At 40.3% G+C, this 18,336-nt stretch overlaps 1 protein-coding gene across 5 annotated transcripts; it reads left to right on the top strand.

Moving 5' to 3' along the window:
* The first annotated feature begins 4,079 nt into the window (after positions 1-4,079).
* On the top strand, positions 4,080-18,336 carry ZNF684 (zinc finger protein 684). Of its 5 annotated transcripts, none has more exons than XM_001084336.5 (5): positions 4,080-4,230; positions 5,600-5,638; positions 12,069-12,195; positions 13,113-13,208; positions 16,733-18,336. In XM_001084336.5, exons 2-5 carry the CDS (start codon positions 5,624-5,626, stop codon positions 17,629-17,631), a joined length of 1,137 nt encoding a protein of 378 aa, XP_001084336.3. In that variant the 5' UTR covers positions 4,080-4,230; positions 5,600-5,623; the 3' UTR covers positions 17,632-18,336. The 5 variants fall into 5 exon arrangements, with proteins under 5 accessions (XP_001084336.3, XP_014992020.2, XP_077818357.1 ...); XM_015136534.3 differs by having other exon boundaries at positions 11,976-12,195; XM_077962231.1 differs by lacking the exon at positions 5,600-5,638.

Below are 18,336 nucleotides of genomic sequence, written 5' to 3'. Positions count from 1 at the left end.
TGATCTTATAGAAGTAAAAAGGAGAAAAGAGGATACTAAAGGGTAGGAAGAATTTGGGGAATGAGGGAATAGGAAGATATTTGTTAAAGGATAGAAAATTAAAGCTAGATAGCAGGAATAAATTATCATGTTCTATGCCACTGTAGGATGACTATAGTTAACAATAATATAGTTTCAGATAGCTAGAAGGAGGGTATTGAATATTCCCAACACAAAGAGATGATAAATATTTGAGATGATGTATGTGTTACACTGATTCAAATCCAGGCGGTCTATCTCTGCAGCCCACACTGTTAGCCACTAGTATGTCAGAAATTCAAAACTTCAAAGTCAATGTCTAACCAACCCAGGAGCAGTGAACACCACCAGATGCCTGATCAAGGTCTTGAAATACCATCTCCCATTAAAAAGAGCCAGGTTCCTTGGAGAAATGGCTGATTTAAGGTCTGGGTCAGGAAATGAACAAGAGAAACCTGAAGCACCTTGTCATATAGATAACAAGCTATTGAAGACTAATAGGATCATTCCAAAAGAAGACTCTCAAGAGCCAACTTAAAGAGGCTCCCAATGGCCAAAGATGTGACAATTTGAGTATCAGTAGGGATAACAACAGCAATAGATTGAAGCACATCAAACATGTTTATGAGTTCATAATGATGCTCAAAAATTGGTCATATTTAGAAGATAATTGGGAATTGTTAAATGGAAGACTGGTAAATAAATTCTTTTTTCCTGACATTCCTATGTGAACTGTATACCTGAATGACTACATAGTACATGATGTGAAGCTCCTCTTTATAGAAATAATCCAGCTGCTAAATGACAAAGGAATGATAGAGTGTCCCTTTTCTACAACCTCTAATGTTGTGGTGTGATCATAGCTGACTGCAGCCTCAAACTCTTGGCCTCAAGGAATCCTCCCTCTTCTTCAGCCTCCCAAAGTGCTGTGGTTACAGGCATGAGCCACTGTGCCCAGCATTTGTACTTAATTTTTTAAAACTCTAAAAGAAATTACATTTATGAGAAAATTGATAATTTGAGCAATGACTCAATGTTTGATGATGTTAAGGAAATGTTGTTAATATTTTAGATGTGTTAATAATATGGTTTTTTTAAAGTCTTTATTTTTATTGATGAAATTATATGTTCTGGGATTTTGCTTCAAAATACTATGCAATGGGGTTGGGGATAGAGAGGAAACAGAATTGGCCCTGAGTTGATAATTATTGGAGTTGGGGGATGGATACATGGAAGTTCATCACTATTCTTTCTACTATTGTGTAGTTTAGAATTACCATAATGAAATGTGTTTTGTAAAATTAAATGCCTAATTTTGGGGTTGCACAAAATACATACTGTTTCTAATAAAAATGTCTCACGTGTCCATGTGAAGAGATCACCAAACAGGCTTTGTGTGAGCAACATGGCTGTTTATTTCACCTGGGTGCAGGCGGGCTGAGTCCGAAAAGAGAGTCAGCAAAGGGTGGTGGGATTATCATTAGTTCTTACAGGTTTTGGGATAGGCAGTGGAGTTAAGAGCAATGTTTTGGGGGCAGGGGGCGGATCTCCCAAAGTACATTCTCAAGGGTAGTGAGAATTACAAAGAACCTTCTTAAGGGTGGGGGAGACTATAAAGAACCTTCCTGAGGGTAGGGGAGAGTATAAAGTACATTGATCAGTTAGGTTGGGGCAGAAATAAATCACAATGGTGGAATGTCATCAGTTAAGGCTATTTTCACTTTTTCTGTGGATCTTCAGTTGCTTCAGGCCATCTGGATGTTTACGTGCAGGTCACTGGGGATATGATGGCTTAGCTTGGGCTCAGAGGCCTGACAAAAAATACAGAAGTAATTTGGTCCAAAATACTTTAGATATTAAGATGTAATAAATTTATTCCACTACCCATGTCTTTAATGTATGTCCTTTCTGTTGAGAGGAGACGAGAGGAGAGGACAGGAGAAGAGGGGGAGGGGAGGGGAAGGAAGACACACACACACACACACACACACACACACACACACACACACACATTGAGAGAGAGAGAGAGATGTGTTTATGGCATAGAAAATGCCAGTAAAGTCAATGGGTACTAATACCAAGCCGGCTCTTAATGGTGCCAGGCAATAGTACTACATTTCCTTAATCTACACACTTACTCATATTCATAAATAACACTTTATTGAATCTCAGATGCCATTGATTATAAGTTGTATTATTTTATGTACTAATAAAAAACAATGCTTCTGATTAAACTATGGAATGCCATCACTTGTAAGATAGCAATTTCACAGATGTTAAAATATGAAAAAACCATGTATCAAAATAATCATAATACAGTATTCATCTTTTCTGTCAAGCCTACAATACTTTCCCCCATCTTCATTTCAGCTTCCCATTTCACTGGGAAAATAGAAGCACTCAGAACAGGGCATCCTCTTTCTTCTACCACCATATTTGTCCACCTGTTTGCATCTGTACTTATAAACTCTGCCTCCCCTTCTATTTCAATGGAGATAAATTATCCATACTCTTACTTAGATTGATCCCTGTGATTGTGTACTGTATTCCATCCCTTCTCTCCTCAAGGACTTTCCTCCATGTAACTAGCCTGTCTATCCTGAATTGTGTATTTCCCACATCTACTGAATCTTTCATTTTATTAATTTATTTATTTGAGACAGAGTCTCGCTCTGTCGCCCAGGCTGGAGTGCAGTGGTGTGATCTTGGCTCACTGCAACCTCTGCGTCCCGGGTTCAAGCGATTCTCCCGCCTCAACCTCCCCAGTAGCTGGGATTACAGGCGTCTGCCACCATGCCCAGCTAATATTTTTATTTTTAGTAGAGATGGGTTTTCACCATGTTGGCCAAGCTGGTCTCTAACTCCTGACCTCAAGTGATCTGCCCACCTCAGTCTCCCAAAGTGCTGGGATTACAGGCGTGAGCCACCGCGCCCAGCCTAGATCCTTTTAATTAGTACATAAGCTTACTATAATTTCTTTATTTTATTTATTATTTTATTTTATATTTTTTGAGACAGAGACTAGCTCTCTCGCCCATGCTGCAGTCCAGTGGTGGGATCATGGCTCACTGCAGTCTCCACTATCTGGGCTCAAGCCATCCTCCCATCTCAGCCTCTCAAGTAGTTGGGTCTTCAGGCAGGTGCCATGCCAGGCTAATTTTTTATTTTTTGTAGAGATGAGGGTCTCACTATGTTGCCTAGGCAGTCTTGAACTCCTGGGCTCAAACAATCCTCCCACCTTGGCATCCTGAAGTGTTAGGATTACAGGCATAAGCCACCACACCCAGCCCCATCTTTAAAAAAAAAAAAAAAATTAGAATATGTGGAAAAAGGCAACAACAACAAAATATTACTGGATCCAAAATCCCTATCCCATGATAGCCTTATTTTTCTGCTCACCTTAAAAAAAAAACTTCTTACAAGTATTACCTGTATTTGCTTTCTCCATTTCCTCTCCTCCCATCCTTTCCTCCAACTCCTATCAAATTTTCCTCAGACTTTATCAAACTTCCACCACTGCCAAAATGGCGTTTCTACATCACTAGTGACCATTGCTACGGTGGTCCATTCTTAGTTCTCATTTTACTTGACCTATGAGCAACATTTGAGACAGTGGATCACTCCCTTCTTCTTGAAACACTTCCTTCCCTTGGTTTTGCAGATCTAAACTCTCTTACTTTTCCATCTACTTCATCTACTTCATGGATTATTCCTTCTCAGTCTTATTTGTTGGATCCTCTTCACCTCTCTGACTTAACCTGGTGCATTGCTAGAAGAAACCCTACTGAGTTAGAGCAAATTTTTTTTAGCATACTGCTGATTTTACTTTCCAGTATTTAAAGATGCTGTGTATCCTTTTAAAAGAAAACGATTTAAAAAGCGCGGGTCTCAGGTTAGCAATACAGATACCAACTCAGAAACTCCGCACCACCTTCCAAGAAGCAGCAGCGTCTGACGCCTTCCGGAAACGAGCTCCACTGGCCTTATGGGAAATGTGGTCTCCGACAGATGGCCTATACCCGGGAGGAGCCCAGGAACTCTAGGTGGACAGTTACTTCCGCACACGCGCAGTAGGACGGTAGCCGGTATTCAATCTTCAAATCAGCGCCGCGAGAAGTGCTGGCGGTGGTTGCCCCACAGTCTGTGGACAACGCAGTGACTGATCCCAGGCTTGGAACCGGAGCTGCGAGCGAGGCAGTGAAAGGGTGGCAGGTATGGCTTTGCTGGACTCGGAGGACGTAAGAGAAAGGCGGGGACTGGCTTCTAGGTTTACCCTACCGGAGATAAAACTTTACAGTCTCCAAGTGCAGTGACTTCAGGTTTGGATATGTGGGTCCTGTTCAACTCGAGTAACTGAGAGAAAGCAAGAGTTAGGCTCCGACTGGCATTGGGTAGATGCCCAGGGATCTGGTGGAACTGGGAGAGGCTCAATTTGCATTCCCGCTCTTGTAGGTCAAGGTCACTGTGTAGGAGTCTGCTCATCTAACTGTACCTTTCCTGGTTCCAAAAACATAGTTGGCCCGACCGGAGCCTGCCACAATTTTAAGCCATTTCAAGGGATCCGGTGGAAACTGTAAGCCATTTCAAGGGATCCAGGAAGAAAGCATTCTTGAGAAGCTGCTGTGCATTCGAAGGGTATTCTCAGCAATCATTTGAAGTAAATGCTATTACCATTTTGCATGTGAATTAACTGAAGCTGAAAGGTGAAATTACTTGCCTGGACTCACACAGCTTAGTAAGTGGAAGAACTGAGATTCAAACTCAGATACATTTTCTCCAGATTTCATTCTTTTTTTCACAGTATAGCATTCCTGCATAAAACAGAGTTGGGTTTATTCTCCTGAAATATTTGAGCAATGAATGCTGAGTAAATTTCGATTTGTGGTCATTTTGTAGAGTCTCTTGGTGTATGTGCAGATCTTCCAGTGCAGACTGTGTAAATGAAGGTGGGAGTTCCCGGTTTGCCCATTGTACCCTTTCTAGAGCCCCAGCAGTCTAAGCGCATAGGAGATGGGAAGTTCCTACAGAGAGAAACATTTGGAGTTTAAACTGAAGGATCCAGCTAAAAAAAAAACAAAAAAAACAACAAAAAAAAACTGTTCCTGGGTCCCTGAATCCAGCCTTCTCAAGAAAGCCCAACCTAATTTGCAATCTCTTATCCCAGCTTCAGAGTAGAAACCAGAGAATCACAGGAAGGAATAATTTTTAGACTTATGGAGCTTCAGAGGCCAAGCTTTTAAGTTAGTTTTTCAACTCATTCATTATTTCTTCAGGATAAATTTCTGGGAGAAAAAAAAAAAATAACCGTTTCAAGAGGAACCACTTGGTGTTAGATCAGTAGGACAGAAACATATAACATCCTTATCTAAGCTCCATATATTCCTAACAATCACAAGTAGAGATCTGTGTTCATGGAACATGGACTTTTCTGTCTTGCTAGAAATGTCTTTCTCCCACACTAGGTGGCATTTTCTGAGGCTGCAGTGTGGGTACTTATGGTCTGATAGAGCGGAGTTCTACTTTGCATGCAGTCCTGGTGTCTCAGGTCTTTCTATTCTTTTCCCCATTTCTACTTTCATAGATTTCTGTGTAAGAGCTGCAGAAAATGATCAACTTCCAGGTAAGGTATCCATCTATTCATCCAGTTATTTAAATCTCTCAAAAGTCCATATGATAAAAAGGAAATGTATGGTCAGGAAAAATGTAAACTGAATAAAAGATCAAGTCTAAAAGGAAATTTAGAAGATTGGTAAGTTGATATCCAAGTCATAGGGTTTGCAGATGGTTGGAACAAATTTGAGCTGGAAATATGTACTCAGTCTTCCTGGAAATCATAGTAAATGGATAACCAGCCAGTTAAAAAGTATTGGCATTGTCTGTGAAGATAAAGCAAAATTATTCTCCTTATAACTAAAGTTTTTCCTGACACATTTCTTTGAAGAAAATATTTTCTAATGAGTTTTCATATAGATAACATTAGAAATAACATTCACAGCAGCAGCCTGCGATAAATACAGCATCAGGTTTCCTATGACTGTCTTAAGAGTATTCCCTAGAGTAAGAACATAGTGCCAAGCAGCACTAAATGAACTCAATTTATAAGTTCAGGTATGTAGCCTTTTTAATGCCCACCTGGATCCATAAGTAAATCTTATACCTTTTCCAGTCTCTAGTTATCTTGAGCATTTACTCTTCTACATGAATTTTAAGGTCATCAAAATAACAAATATTGTCAAGGTTCATAAAGCAGTATGTTAGGTATTCTTTTTTCTTTTTTTCTTTTTTTTTGAGACAGAGTTTGGCTCTGTTGCCCAGGCTGGAGTACAGTGGCATGATCTCAGCTCACTAAAGCCTCCACCTCCTAGGTTCAAGCAATTCTCCTGCCTCAGCCTCCCAAGTACCTTGGATTACAGGCATGTGCCACCATGCCCGGCTAATTTTTGTGTTTTTAGTAGAGACAGGGTTTCATCTTGTTGACCAGGCTGGTCTCGAACTCCTGACCTCAAGTGATCCTCCTGCCTCGGCCTTCCAAAGTGCTGGTGGGATTACAGGTGTAAACCACTGCGCCCAGCCAGATATTTTTATTATGATTGCATTAAACTTAATAGGTTAATTTGGAGAGAATTCATGACTTTTCAATGAGTCCTATTCAGGTTTTCTTACAACCTGACTTTCTTACAACCTGGCTCACTGGAACTTCCATCTCCTGAGTTCAAGTGATTCTCCTGCCTCAGCCTCCTGAGTAGCTGGGGTTATAGCTGGGGTTACAGGCGCCCGCCACCATGCCTGGCTAATTTTTGTATTTTTAGTAGAGACAGAGTTTCACCATGTTGGTCAGGCTGGTCTCGAACTCCTGACTTCAGGTGATCCACCCATCTCAGCCTCCCAAAGTGCTGGTATTATAGGCATGAGCCACCACACCTGGCCCTTTTATTATAATTTTACAGGTTTTATGAGTTTCTTATTGTAATTCTTGTACATTTCTTATATTTATTCTCACATATGGTTTTAGTTGCTATTGAGAATGGGGTAGGCCTTTTTTTCATTATCTCTTTTAGTTTGCTATTTTGGTAAATAGAAAAATATGGACTTCTCTTGGCTGGGCATGGTGGTTCATGCCTATATTCCCAGCACTTGGGAGGCTAAGGTGGGAGGACTGCTTTGAGGCCAGGAGTTCCAGACCAGCCTAGTCAATATAGAAGACTCCATTTCTAGAAAAAAAAAAAATTAATTAGCAGGGCATAATGGCACACACCTGTGGTTCCAGCTACCAGGGAGGCTAGGGCAGGAGGATCAGTTGAGCCTAGAAGATCCAGGCTACAGCTAGCTATGATCACACCCCTGCACTCTAGCCTGGGTGACAGAGCGACACTCTGTCTCTGAAGAAAATAAAAAGATGGATTTCTCTACGTTGAATTTATATCCAACCAATATACAGAACTCTTGTTAGATCTAAGAGTTCTTTAGTTGATTCCTCTATTTCTTAGGTAGACAATCATACATTCCAAATGGAGTTTTGTCTCTTCTTGCCCAGTATTTATACCTTCCCCCATATTTTCCTTCTCTCATTGCAATGGCCAGGACTTCTAGTCACTGCAGTTTTGAATGAACAGCCATCCTGTGGTATCCATGGGAGACTGTTTCCAGAACTCCTGCAGATCCCCGAATCTGAACATACTGAAGTCCCACAGTACAGTTGGCCCTGTGGAACTCAAGGATAGGAAAAGTTGGCCATCCATATTCATGGGTTTTGCATGGCAAGAATACTGTATTTTTTTTTTTATTATTATTATACTTTAAGTTCTAGGGTACATGTGCACAACGTGCAGGTTTGTTACATATGTATACCTGTGCCATGTTGGTGTGCTGCACCCATTAACTCGTCATTTACGTTAGGTATATCTCCTAATGCTCTCCCTCACCCCAGAATAACTGTATTTTTTTTTTAATCTGCATTTGGTTGTAGATGCAGAACCTGCCAACCAAGGGCCAACTGTATTCATTGCAAAAAAAAAATCTGAGTATAAGTGGACCCAGGCAGGTCAAACCTGTGTTGTTCAGGGGTTACCTGTAATTGCTAGCCAGAAGTCTTTTTTGTCCTAACTTTAATGGGGGTGCTCCCAGTGTTTCACCGTTTCCTCTTGTATTCTGGTAGATAGTTGTTTATTTTGTTTTTAATCAAGTTAAGGATTTTTAACTTGCGAAGATTATTTTAATAACTAGGAACTTTTGGCTTCATACCCTTTTTTTAAATAGCTGTCAATAATATAATATATCTTGCCACCCTTAATGTACCAGTTTAGATAATTTTTAGTGCATTTCCCAATGCTGAACTAGCTATGCATTCCTGGAATAAACCCTTCCTAGTGCTAACTTTTTCATAAAGGGTGAAATAGTGAATATTTTTGATTTGAAGGCCATACAGCCTCTGTGGCAACTACTCAACTCTGTCCTTGAAGCTGAAGTAAATGAATGGGTGTGACTACGTTTCAGTAACATTCTGTTTACAAAAACAGGAGGCCAGTCCATGGGTTACAGTTTCCTAATTCCTGCTGACAATGGTCTTAACTATCTCTTTTGTGGTAGATATGTAACTACTTGTCTTTAATTTCAGTGCTTTTAACATTTATCCATTAAACATGATTTTGGCATTATGGTTAGAAGGACGTATTTTATCATGTAAAACTATCCATGTGTTCCTATTTTATTATGCTTACATGCATCTGGCATGTAAACCTTACAGTCTCAGTAACATCTTATGGCACTTACGTTTACTTTATTGATTCTAATAGAGTGTAAGATTCCTGAGAGGAGTAATAATTTTATTTCTTTTGATATCTCCAGTATAGGGTTGGTGGAGCCTCATTAAATATTTTATGAGTGAACAAATAAGAATATATAAGTGATATTTTTAAATAGCTTTATTGAAATATAATTATCATACCACAAAAGTGACCTGATTAAAGTATATACAGTCAGCCACGTGCAGTGGTTCATGCCTATAATCCCATCACTTTGGGAGGCCAAGGCGGGTGGATCACTTGGGGTCAGGAGTTAGAGACTAGCCTGGCCAACATGGTGAAACTCCCATCTCTACCGAAAGTACAAAAAAAATTAGCCAAGTGTGGTGCTGCACGCCTGTAGTCCCAGCTACTCGGGAGTCTGAGGCATGAGAATCGCTTGAACCTGAGAGGCAGAGGCTACAGTGAGTGAGCAGAGATCACACTACTGCACTCCAGCCTGGGCAACAGAGCAAGATTCTGTCTCAAAAAAAAAATAACAATTGTATACAATTCAGTGGTTTTTTTAGTGTATTCACAGAGTTGTACAGATGTCACCACTATCTAGTTTCAGAACATTTTCATCACCCCAAAAGCAACTCCATACCCTAATTAGCAGTCACTACTCATTCCTCCCTTTCCCTAGCACTAATCGACTTTCTGTTTCTATGGCTTTTCTCTTCTGAACATTTCATACAAATGGAACCATGAAATATGTAATCTTTCATGACTGGCTTCTTACACCCAATACAATAGTTTCCTCTTTTTCTTTTTTATTTATTTAGTTTTTTGAGGCAGGGTCTCACTCTGTTGTAGCTTCAACCTGCCAGCCTCAAACAGTTGTCCCACCTCAGTCTCTCAGATAGCTGGGACTATAGGTCCATATGCCACCATACCCAGCTAATTTTTTATTTTCGTAGAGACTGAGTCTTGCTATGTTGCCCAGGCTGGTCTCAAACTCCTGGGCTCAAGTGATCTGCCCACCTTAGCCTCCCAAAGTGCTGGGATTACAGGTGGGCAGCATGGCACCCAGCCCCATACAGTATTTTCAAGGTTCATCCATGTTGTAGATGTACCAGTGCTTGATTCCTTTTTTATTGCCAAATAATATTCCATCATATGGATATACCACATGTTCTTTATCCATTTATCAGTTCATGGACACCAGATTATTCCACTTTTTTGACTATGAATAACTTTACTATGAACATTTGTCTGTGGGCTTTTGTGTGGACAAATGTCTTGAATTCTCGCGGGTATATACCTAGGAGGGGATTGCTGGGTTATATGGTTACTCTGTTTAACACTTGGAGGAGGCTGAGTGCAGTGGCTCTTGCCTGTAATCCCAGCACTTTGGGAGACTGAGGTGGGTGGATCACTTGAGGTCAGAAGTTCAAGAGCAGCCTGGTCAATGTGGTAGAACCCCGTTTTTACTAAAAATACAAAAATCAGTGATGTATGCCTATAATCCCAGTTACTCAGGAGGCTGAGGCAGGAGAATTACTTGAACCCAGGAGGCGCCACTGCACTCCAGCCTGAGCGACAGAGTGAGACTCCATCTCAAAAAAAAAAAAAAAACACTTGGAGGAACTGCTAAACTGTTGTAGTTACTACACAGGCTGGGTATGGTAGCTCATGCCTGTAATTCCAGCACTTTGGGAGGCTGAAGCAGGAGGATCACTTCAAGCCAGGAGTACAAGAGCAGTCTGGGCAATGTAGTGAGACCCCCTCTCTAAATTTTTTTTTTGAGATGGGGTCTCACTCTGTTGCCCAGGCTGGAGTGCAGTGGCGCAACCTTGGCTCACTGCAACCTCTGCCTCTTAGGTCAAGCGATTCTCCTGCCTCATCCTCCTGAGTAGCTGAGACTACATGCACATGCCACCATACCTGGCTACTTTTTTGTATTTTTAGTAGAGACGGGGTTTCACCGTGTTAGCCAGGATAGTCTTGATCTCCTGACTTCATGATCCACCTGCCTCGGCCTCCCAAAGTATTGGGATTACAGGCATGAGCCACCGCACTTGGCCCCCAAAAATATTTTTTTAATTGCCTGGGTGTGGTGGCACATGCCTGTAGTCCCAGTTACTTCAGAGGCTGAGGTAGAAGGATCACTTGAGTCCAGGAGTTGGGTGCTGCAGTGACCCCTGATTACACCACTCCACTCCACTCCAAGCTGGGTGACAGAGCAAGACCCTATATCAAATAAAAGAAAAGAAAAAAGAAAAAACGTAGTTGCTGTACCATTTTGCAATCCCAGTGTACAAGAGTTGAGTAATGTACAAGAGTTTCGGTTTCTCCACATCCTTGCCACCACAGGTCATTGTCTGCCTTTGATTTTAACTGTCCTCATAGAAGTGAAGTGCTATCTCATTATGGTTTTGGTTTGCATTTCACTAATGATTAATCACTAATGATGTTGAGCATCTTTTTTCTTTTTATTTTTTTTTCTTTCTTGCTTCAGTTTCAGACCCTAATGTTAAGCATCTTTTCATGGGCTTATTTACTATACACATACCAACACAGATACATACATACATATATCTATATCTATCTATAGATAGATAGATAGATCTTTGGAGAGATGTCTCTTTAAATCCTTTGCCCATTTTTAAATTGTGTTGTCTTTTTATTGTTGTTTTTTTCTCCCCTCCCCCATTGTTGAATTTTAAGAGTTATTTATATATTCTAGATACAAGCCTCTTATCACATACATGATTTGCGAATATTTTCTCCCATTCTGTGGATTTTCTTTTCACATTCTTGGCAGTGTCCTATGGAGCACAGAAGTTTTCATTTTGATGAATTCCTATTTATTTTTATTGTCACTTCCACTTTTTCTGTCATATTTCACAAACCACTGCCTAATCCAAGGTCACAAAAAACTTTTTTTCTATTTTCTTCTAACTGTTTGATAGCTTTGTTTCTTTCTTTTAGCTTTCTGGTCCATTTTAGTTCATTTTCTTATATGATGTGAAATGGGTGGGGAGTCCAGTGTCATACTTTTGCATGTGGATGTCTAGTGGTCTCAGTACCAGTTGTTGAAAAGACTTTTCTTTCCCCTGTTGAACTGTTCTGGCATCAGTTGGATATGTTTAATAAGATTTTTGTTACTATCACAAAGCATATTTCTGAATCAAGCATGTAATCATTATATCTCATTTTCTACAAACTCAACAGTGAACATGATATGATATTAAGGAGCTGCCCTGATTCTCTTGCAAGTTCGCTAATGATGCACACTTTAGTTTGAAGATGAATGTGCTGTTACAGGAATCAGTGACATTCCAGGATGTGGCTGTGGATTTCACCGCAGAGGAGTGGCAGCTGCTTGATTGTACTGAGAGAACCTTGTATTGGGATGTGATGTTGGAGAACTATAGAAACCTCATCTCAGTGGGTAAGGACAATAAGTGATAACTTTTCAGTGTAACTTAGTATATACTAATAGTGCTCATCTTTTAAGATGTGTGAACGCTTGCCAATTGTGATGGCTCATACTTATAATCCCAGCACTTTGGGAGGCAGGAGAATTGCTTGAGCCCAGGATTTCAAGACCAGCCTAAGCAACATTGTGAGACTGTCTCAACAAAATTTAGCTAGGTGTGGTGGCATGTGCCTGTCGTCCCAGCTACTTGGGAGGCTGAGGTGGAAGGATGGCTTGAGCCTAGGCGTACCACTGCATTCCAGCCTGGGTGACAGACTGAGACCCTATCTCAAAAAAAAAGACTTATGAAAGCTGTGAGCATTCTCAGGCATTAATCAGCTGGGCCCTAAATTTTAGTTGTCAAAGATTCTGAGTCCCCTTTGAGCTTCACATAGTCTGCTTATGCTTCTACTTCCCAGATGGAGGAGAAGGGTCTGTTCTGGTTTTTGTTGTTGTTGTTGTTTTGTTTTTTTGTTTGAGATGCAGTCTCGCTCTGTCACCCAGACTGGAGTGCAGTGGCAGGATCTCGGCTCACTGCAAGCTCCACCTCCCAGGTTCATGCTATTCTCCTGCCTCAGCCTCCCGAGTAGCTAAGACTACGGGCGCCTGCCACCACACCCAGCTAATTTTTTGTATTTTTAGTAGAGATGGGATTTCACTGTGTTAGCCAGGATGGTCTCGATCTCCTGACCTCGTGATCCACCCGCCTTGGCCTCCCAAAGTGCTGGGATTACAGGCGTGAGCCACCGCACCCGGCTCAGGTCTGTTCTGTTTTAAAGCCTGCTTGTTATCCTTTAAAAACCCTGAGACTCAAGGAGGCAACCTGAGTTGTGAGCTGGTTGTTTGCCTAGCACTTTGTCCCCACTTCTATGTTACTTTCCCACCAACAGGATGTCCAATTAACAAAACAAAAGTGATCCTCAAGGTAGAGCAAGGACAAGAGCCATGGATGGTGGAAGGAGTGAACCTACATCAGAGCTCTCTAGGTGAGTGAGAGAAATTCAGATGGGGGTGTGTGAAGTTGAGATCCCTGTTGGTGAGTGAGGGACAGGCACCTCTGAAATTTTTCTTAGAAGCACCTCTTAAAAGCCACACACCTTTAACGTAACATCATCAGTCAGCTCCCCAAAAGCTGCCTTCACCCTCCTTTCCGCACACGTGCCCTTTCTCATTGCTCAGCTGTTGTATGGAGCGTCCCTCTCCTCTCTCCTCTGGCTTCTCACACAGCCTGTTTCATCTAGGTCCTCGCTTTGTTTCTGTTCTCTTAATTTCTAAAACCCTCATTCTTCTTCCCTTCTCAACATAGATCTTTTTCTATATACTTAGTCCTTATAATGAAATTAAATTATCTGAATTTGAGGTGTTACTCTACCAATTACTGTCTAATCTTTTTTTTTTTTTTTTTTTTTTTGAGATGCAGTCTCACTCTGTCACCCAAGCTGGAGTGCAGTGGTGCGATTTCAGCTTACTGCATGCTCTGCCTCCCGGGTTCACACCATTCTGCCTCAGCCTCCTGCGTAGCTGGGACTACAGGTGCCCGCCATCACGCCCAGCTAATTTTTTGTATTTTTAGTAGAGACAGGGTTTTACTGTGTTAGCCAGGATGGTCTCGATCTCCTGACCTCGTGATCCACCCGCCTCGGCCTCCCAAAGTGCTGGGATTACAGGCGTGAGCCACCGCGCCCGGCCTATATACAGTTTTCTTCTCGGCATTAATCCTGATTCTGGTCTGCTCCTAAAACCAGCATTTTATTAAGTCTGAATTCAGCTTTTCCTCTTTCATTGTAACTCCTGTCTAAATTAATCTTTACTTTCTTTGAACTCCCAAGCCAATTCTATTATGACTCTGTCATGAAAAATTTATATATACTGTCATGGATATATATTTTTTTAATCATTGTGGCTTTTAAGGCTTTTTTTTGTTTGTTTTTTTTGTTTTGTTTTGTTTTGTTTGTTTGTTTGTTTTATGATAGTGCCTGAAGAGAATGATCTGTTTTATGCTGAGCATATCATGGTATACAATTAACATTTTATTAGTCCATTGTTATAGAGCCAGACATTGTGGGGGATGTTTCTTTTCTTATTTTTCTTTTTCTTTTCTTTCTTCAGTATCCCTGTCATAGCAATGTGGGGGATGTTTCTTATTCTTCCATTCAACTAGGCTTTTAAAAACGTTTCCTGAAAAGGTTCAAAGGAAACAAAAATCTCATTACCATTTTCTAACTTATGAAAGGTATTTGGAACAGCAAAACATGTTCATATTAAAATATTTTCCCTAGTGGTTAGGAAAACAATATATAAATAGAAAATAAAAGTTTGGGGTTTTTTTGTTGGTTGTTTGTTGTTTTTTGAGACGGAGTCTCACTCTGTCACCAGGCTGCAGTGCAGTGGTGCAATCTCAGCTCGGATTCAAGTGATTCTCCTGCCTCAGCCTCCTGAGTAGCTGGAACTACAGGCGCCTACCACCATGCCTAGCTAATTTTTGTATTTTTAGTAGAGACGTAGAGACACGGTTTTACCATGTTGGCCAGGATGGTCTTCATCTCTTGACCTCATGATCCACCTGCCTCAGCCTCCCAAAGTGCTGGAATTACAGGTGTGAGCCACTGTGCCCGGCCCAAAAATAAAGTATCTTAAAATTCAACAAGCAAGTATGAAACATTTCTTCAGTGCACATTAACATTGCAGTTTTGTTCTAATTAACTGTCAAAATGAATGGTACAGACAGCAGCAGTGACTATCTTAGAAATTCATAGAAAATGGAGCTTAAAGTTTAAAGTATGCAAAATTTGGAGAAGTCTTTTTTTGAGGTTATGGAACAGTGGTTCCTCCCTAAAGAATATCTAAGCTCTAGATAGGATGAGAGGAGATAAAGGAGGGCAAATTAAGGTGGAGAACGAACATGAGCAAGAGATTGAATTTAGGAATCTAGAGTCCGTGGAGTAGAAGGTATTTGTTGAGGACTAGTGGAACGCATGTTCCCATGAGTGAATTCATATCTTGCATAATTTTGTTTGCCAGGCTGATGTTGAATTTTTCAGTGGATTATTGTCGGTAGAGGTAATGCAGGATGCTGCTTCCCATCTGTTGAAATAGAGCAGAAAGAAGAAAGGAACAAAATCCCGAGTCAGAACCACTCTATAAAGAAATGTGTACTGATGGCTGTAGCCTACCACTCAGTCTAGCTCCGCACAGAATAAGACACAGAGAAAGAGGCTCGGAGTATTGTACTAACACTCCACATGGAGGGAAACTTAAGCGTGGGGAATTATAGACCCCCTCTCCCCAATTTTTTTTTAATGGGAACAGATTTGGGATTTATAGTGTTTTGAGGATAGTGAAAAAATGCGAATTCAGGAGCAAAGCAGCTTGCTGAAGAATGGTTTGTTAGATTGAAAGAGGATGTAAAAAGAGTATTTGTCAAACAGAAGTATGACAGGTAGTTGTCATATATAGAAACTCAGCCAGAATAAAAAAAATAGCAAATAGAATCTGTTTGCTATTATTATCCCAAGCTAAGGATGACTTATTCTTGGATGACTTGCTGGACATTTGTGTTCCTGGGCTTACAAGTACAGGTACAAATGAATTCTAGCTCTCAGTAGAGCTGGAGCCATGACTACAGACATGCTTCTGCTGTGGTTTGCTTGGGGTTAGAGGACTGGAGATTTGAGAATGTTTCTAAAGGAAACTGATATTGTGCAGAGTGATTAAGAGGAAAAAGACATAAGTCAGAGAAATAGGGAATTATCCTACCAAGATGATCTAGAAATTAATTATGTAGTGATTTATATAACTGCCTGTTACCACCTCCTCCAAACCTAGTCTGTTCTCTGATATTTTCTCTTAACCCCTTTGCCTTTGTCTCCTTTTTTTTTTTTTTTTTTTTGGAGATGGAGTCTCGCTCTGTTGCCAGGCTAGAGTACAATGGCGCGATCTCGGATCACTGTAACCTCCGCCTCCCAGGTTCAAGCGATTCTCCTGCCATAGCCTCCTGAGTAGCTGGGACTACAGGCGTGTGCCACCATGCCCAGCTAATTTTTGCATTTTTAGTAGAGACAGGGTTTCACCATGTTGGCCAGGATGGTCTTGATCTCTTCACCTCATGATCCGCCCACCTCAGCCTCCTAAAGTGCTGGGATTACAGGCGTGAGCCACCATGCCCCGCCTATCTCCTGTGTGTTTGGCTGTCCTGTCCATTAATCAGATCGCCACAGTGGGCCCTCTTCATTTTATGAGCTAACCCTGTACCCTTGTTCAGCAGCCTTTTGACTGACTTTGTACCCTCACTCTACCTTGTGCCTATTTTACTGTCTTTCCACAGGTCACAAGTTAAGGCATCTGTTCCCATTCCCTCTTCAGCAGTTTTATTCTTAAAGCTCAGGAGGAGTGAGACAAATAGAAGATTGCTTTCAGAATGAGATACTATATTTGAAACGATAGATGTTTTTCTCTATAACATGTTGGTGGGAAAAAGTAACTAGGAATGTTTTATTGTACTCCTTTGTAGAATCTGACTGCCTACTTGTTGATGAACCAAGGAAGCATCGGGAAAGCAAAGACAATTTTTTGAAGTCAGTTTTGCTCACGTTCAATAAAATTCTGACTATGGAGAGAATCCACCGTTATAATATGAGCACAAGTCTTAATCCAATGAGAAAAAAATCATGTAAATCATTTGAGAAGCGTTTGCCACCTCATTTAGACTTACTGAATTACAATAGAAGTTATACTGGAGAAAACGCTTATGAATGCAGGGAATGCGGCAAAGCCTTCAAAAAGAAGTTTCATTTCATTAGACATGAAAAAAATCATACAAGGAAAAAACCTTTTGAATGCAGTGACTGTGGAAAAGCCTATAGCAGGAAGGCACACCTTGTAACTCATCAGAAAATTCATAATGGAGAGAGACCCTTTGTGTGCAATGATTGTGGGAAGGCGTTTATGCATAAAGCCCAACTCGTAGTCCACCAGAGACTTCACACTGGAGAGAAGCCTTATGAGTGCAGTCAATGTGGGAAAACATTCACTTGGAACTCCTCATTTAATCAACATGTGAAATCTCATACACTTGAGAAGTCGTTTGAATGTAAGGAATGTGGGAAAACCTTCAGGTATAGTTCATCCCTTTATAAACATTCCAGATTTCATACAGGAGAGAAACCCTACCAATGTATCATATGTGGCAAAGCTTTTGGCAACACATCTGTGCTTGTTACACACCAAAGAATTCATACAGGAGAGAAGCCTTACGGATGTATTGAATGTGGCAAAGCCTTCATCAAGAAGTCTCATCTCCTCAGACATCAGATAACTCATACAGGAGAGAAGCCCTATGAATGTAACAGATGTGGGAAAGCATTTTCCCAGAAATCAAATCTTATTGTACATCAGAAAATTCATACATAATATTCACTTTATGAATATGAGGCCTTATTAAATATTTGCTAAATCTTATTAAATACTAAAAAATTCATGATGATAAGTCTGCAGTTTAAATGAATTTGGAAGAGTAGATTCCCATAAAAATCAATCAATGCCAATCATGTTCTGGAAGTGATAATAAACTTTTTACAGAAAATATGACAGAAAACAACTATAAATAATAGAGCATAAAGCTTGGAAAGTAAGCATAACTTAAATAATCAAAGAACCAATGGAAACTACATTTGCCATTCCTGACTTTTAATTTTTATAATAAAATAAATATGCAAGTGTGAGTATAAAATATATACTTATACATTATATTAAATTATGCCTATTAAGAGTTTCTGCAGTAAATAACATTTTTTCTTCCAGTCTTAACATGTATAATTAATCAAGTGAGAAAATGTGGTTTAATATGTCAGGTGAATTTCAGTGATATTTTCATCCATTTGCTGGCACTTTTAATGGGCATGACAGTGTTACTGAATCTGAGTCTCCTTTAATTATACAACTGAAGACTTCTTATTAAAATTCATATAAAGATGTTTTCCTATGTATGTAAATACCAGAACAAAAAATTTAACAAGACACTAATTGAGGAGAGAAAGGTACTTGTATTCTGTATTACAATAAGTATTCAGTTGAGGAAAATAATTAAATATGTAAATAAATAATTTGCACTTCAAA

Source organism: Macaca mulatta, chromosome 1 (assembly GCF_049350105.2).
Source record: "Macaca mulatta isolate MMU2019108-1 chromosome 1, T2T-MMU8v2.0, whole genome shotgun sequence".
Lineage (NCBI taxonomy): Eukaryota > Metazoa > Chordata > Mammalia > Primates > Cercopithecidae > Macaca > Macaca mulatta.
Note: the sequence above shows the minus strand (reverse complement) of the source record. Positions and strands in the feature narration are given on the sequence as shown.

Coding starts and splice junctions, on each gene's coding strand:
- ZNF684 (XM_077962216.1), top strand. CDS start 12,051: ATGAATGTGCTGTTACAGGAATCAGTGACATTCCAGGATGTGGCTGTG. Junction 12,196..13,112: donor TAGAAACCTCATCTCAGTGG/GTAAGGACAATA, acceptor TCCCACCAACAG/GATGTCCAATTAACAAAACA. Junction 13,209..16,732: donor CCTACATCAGAGCTCTCTAG/GTGAGTGAGAGA, acceptor ACTCCTTTGTAG/AATCTGACTGCCTACTTGTT.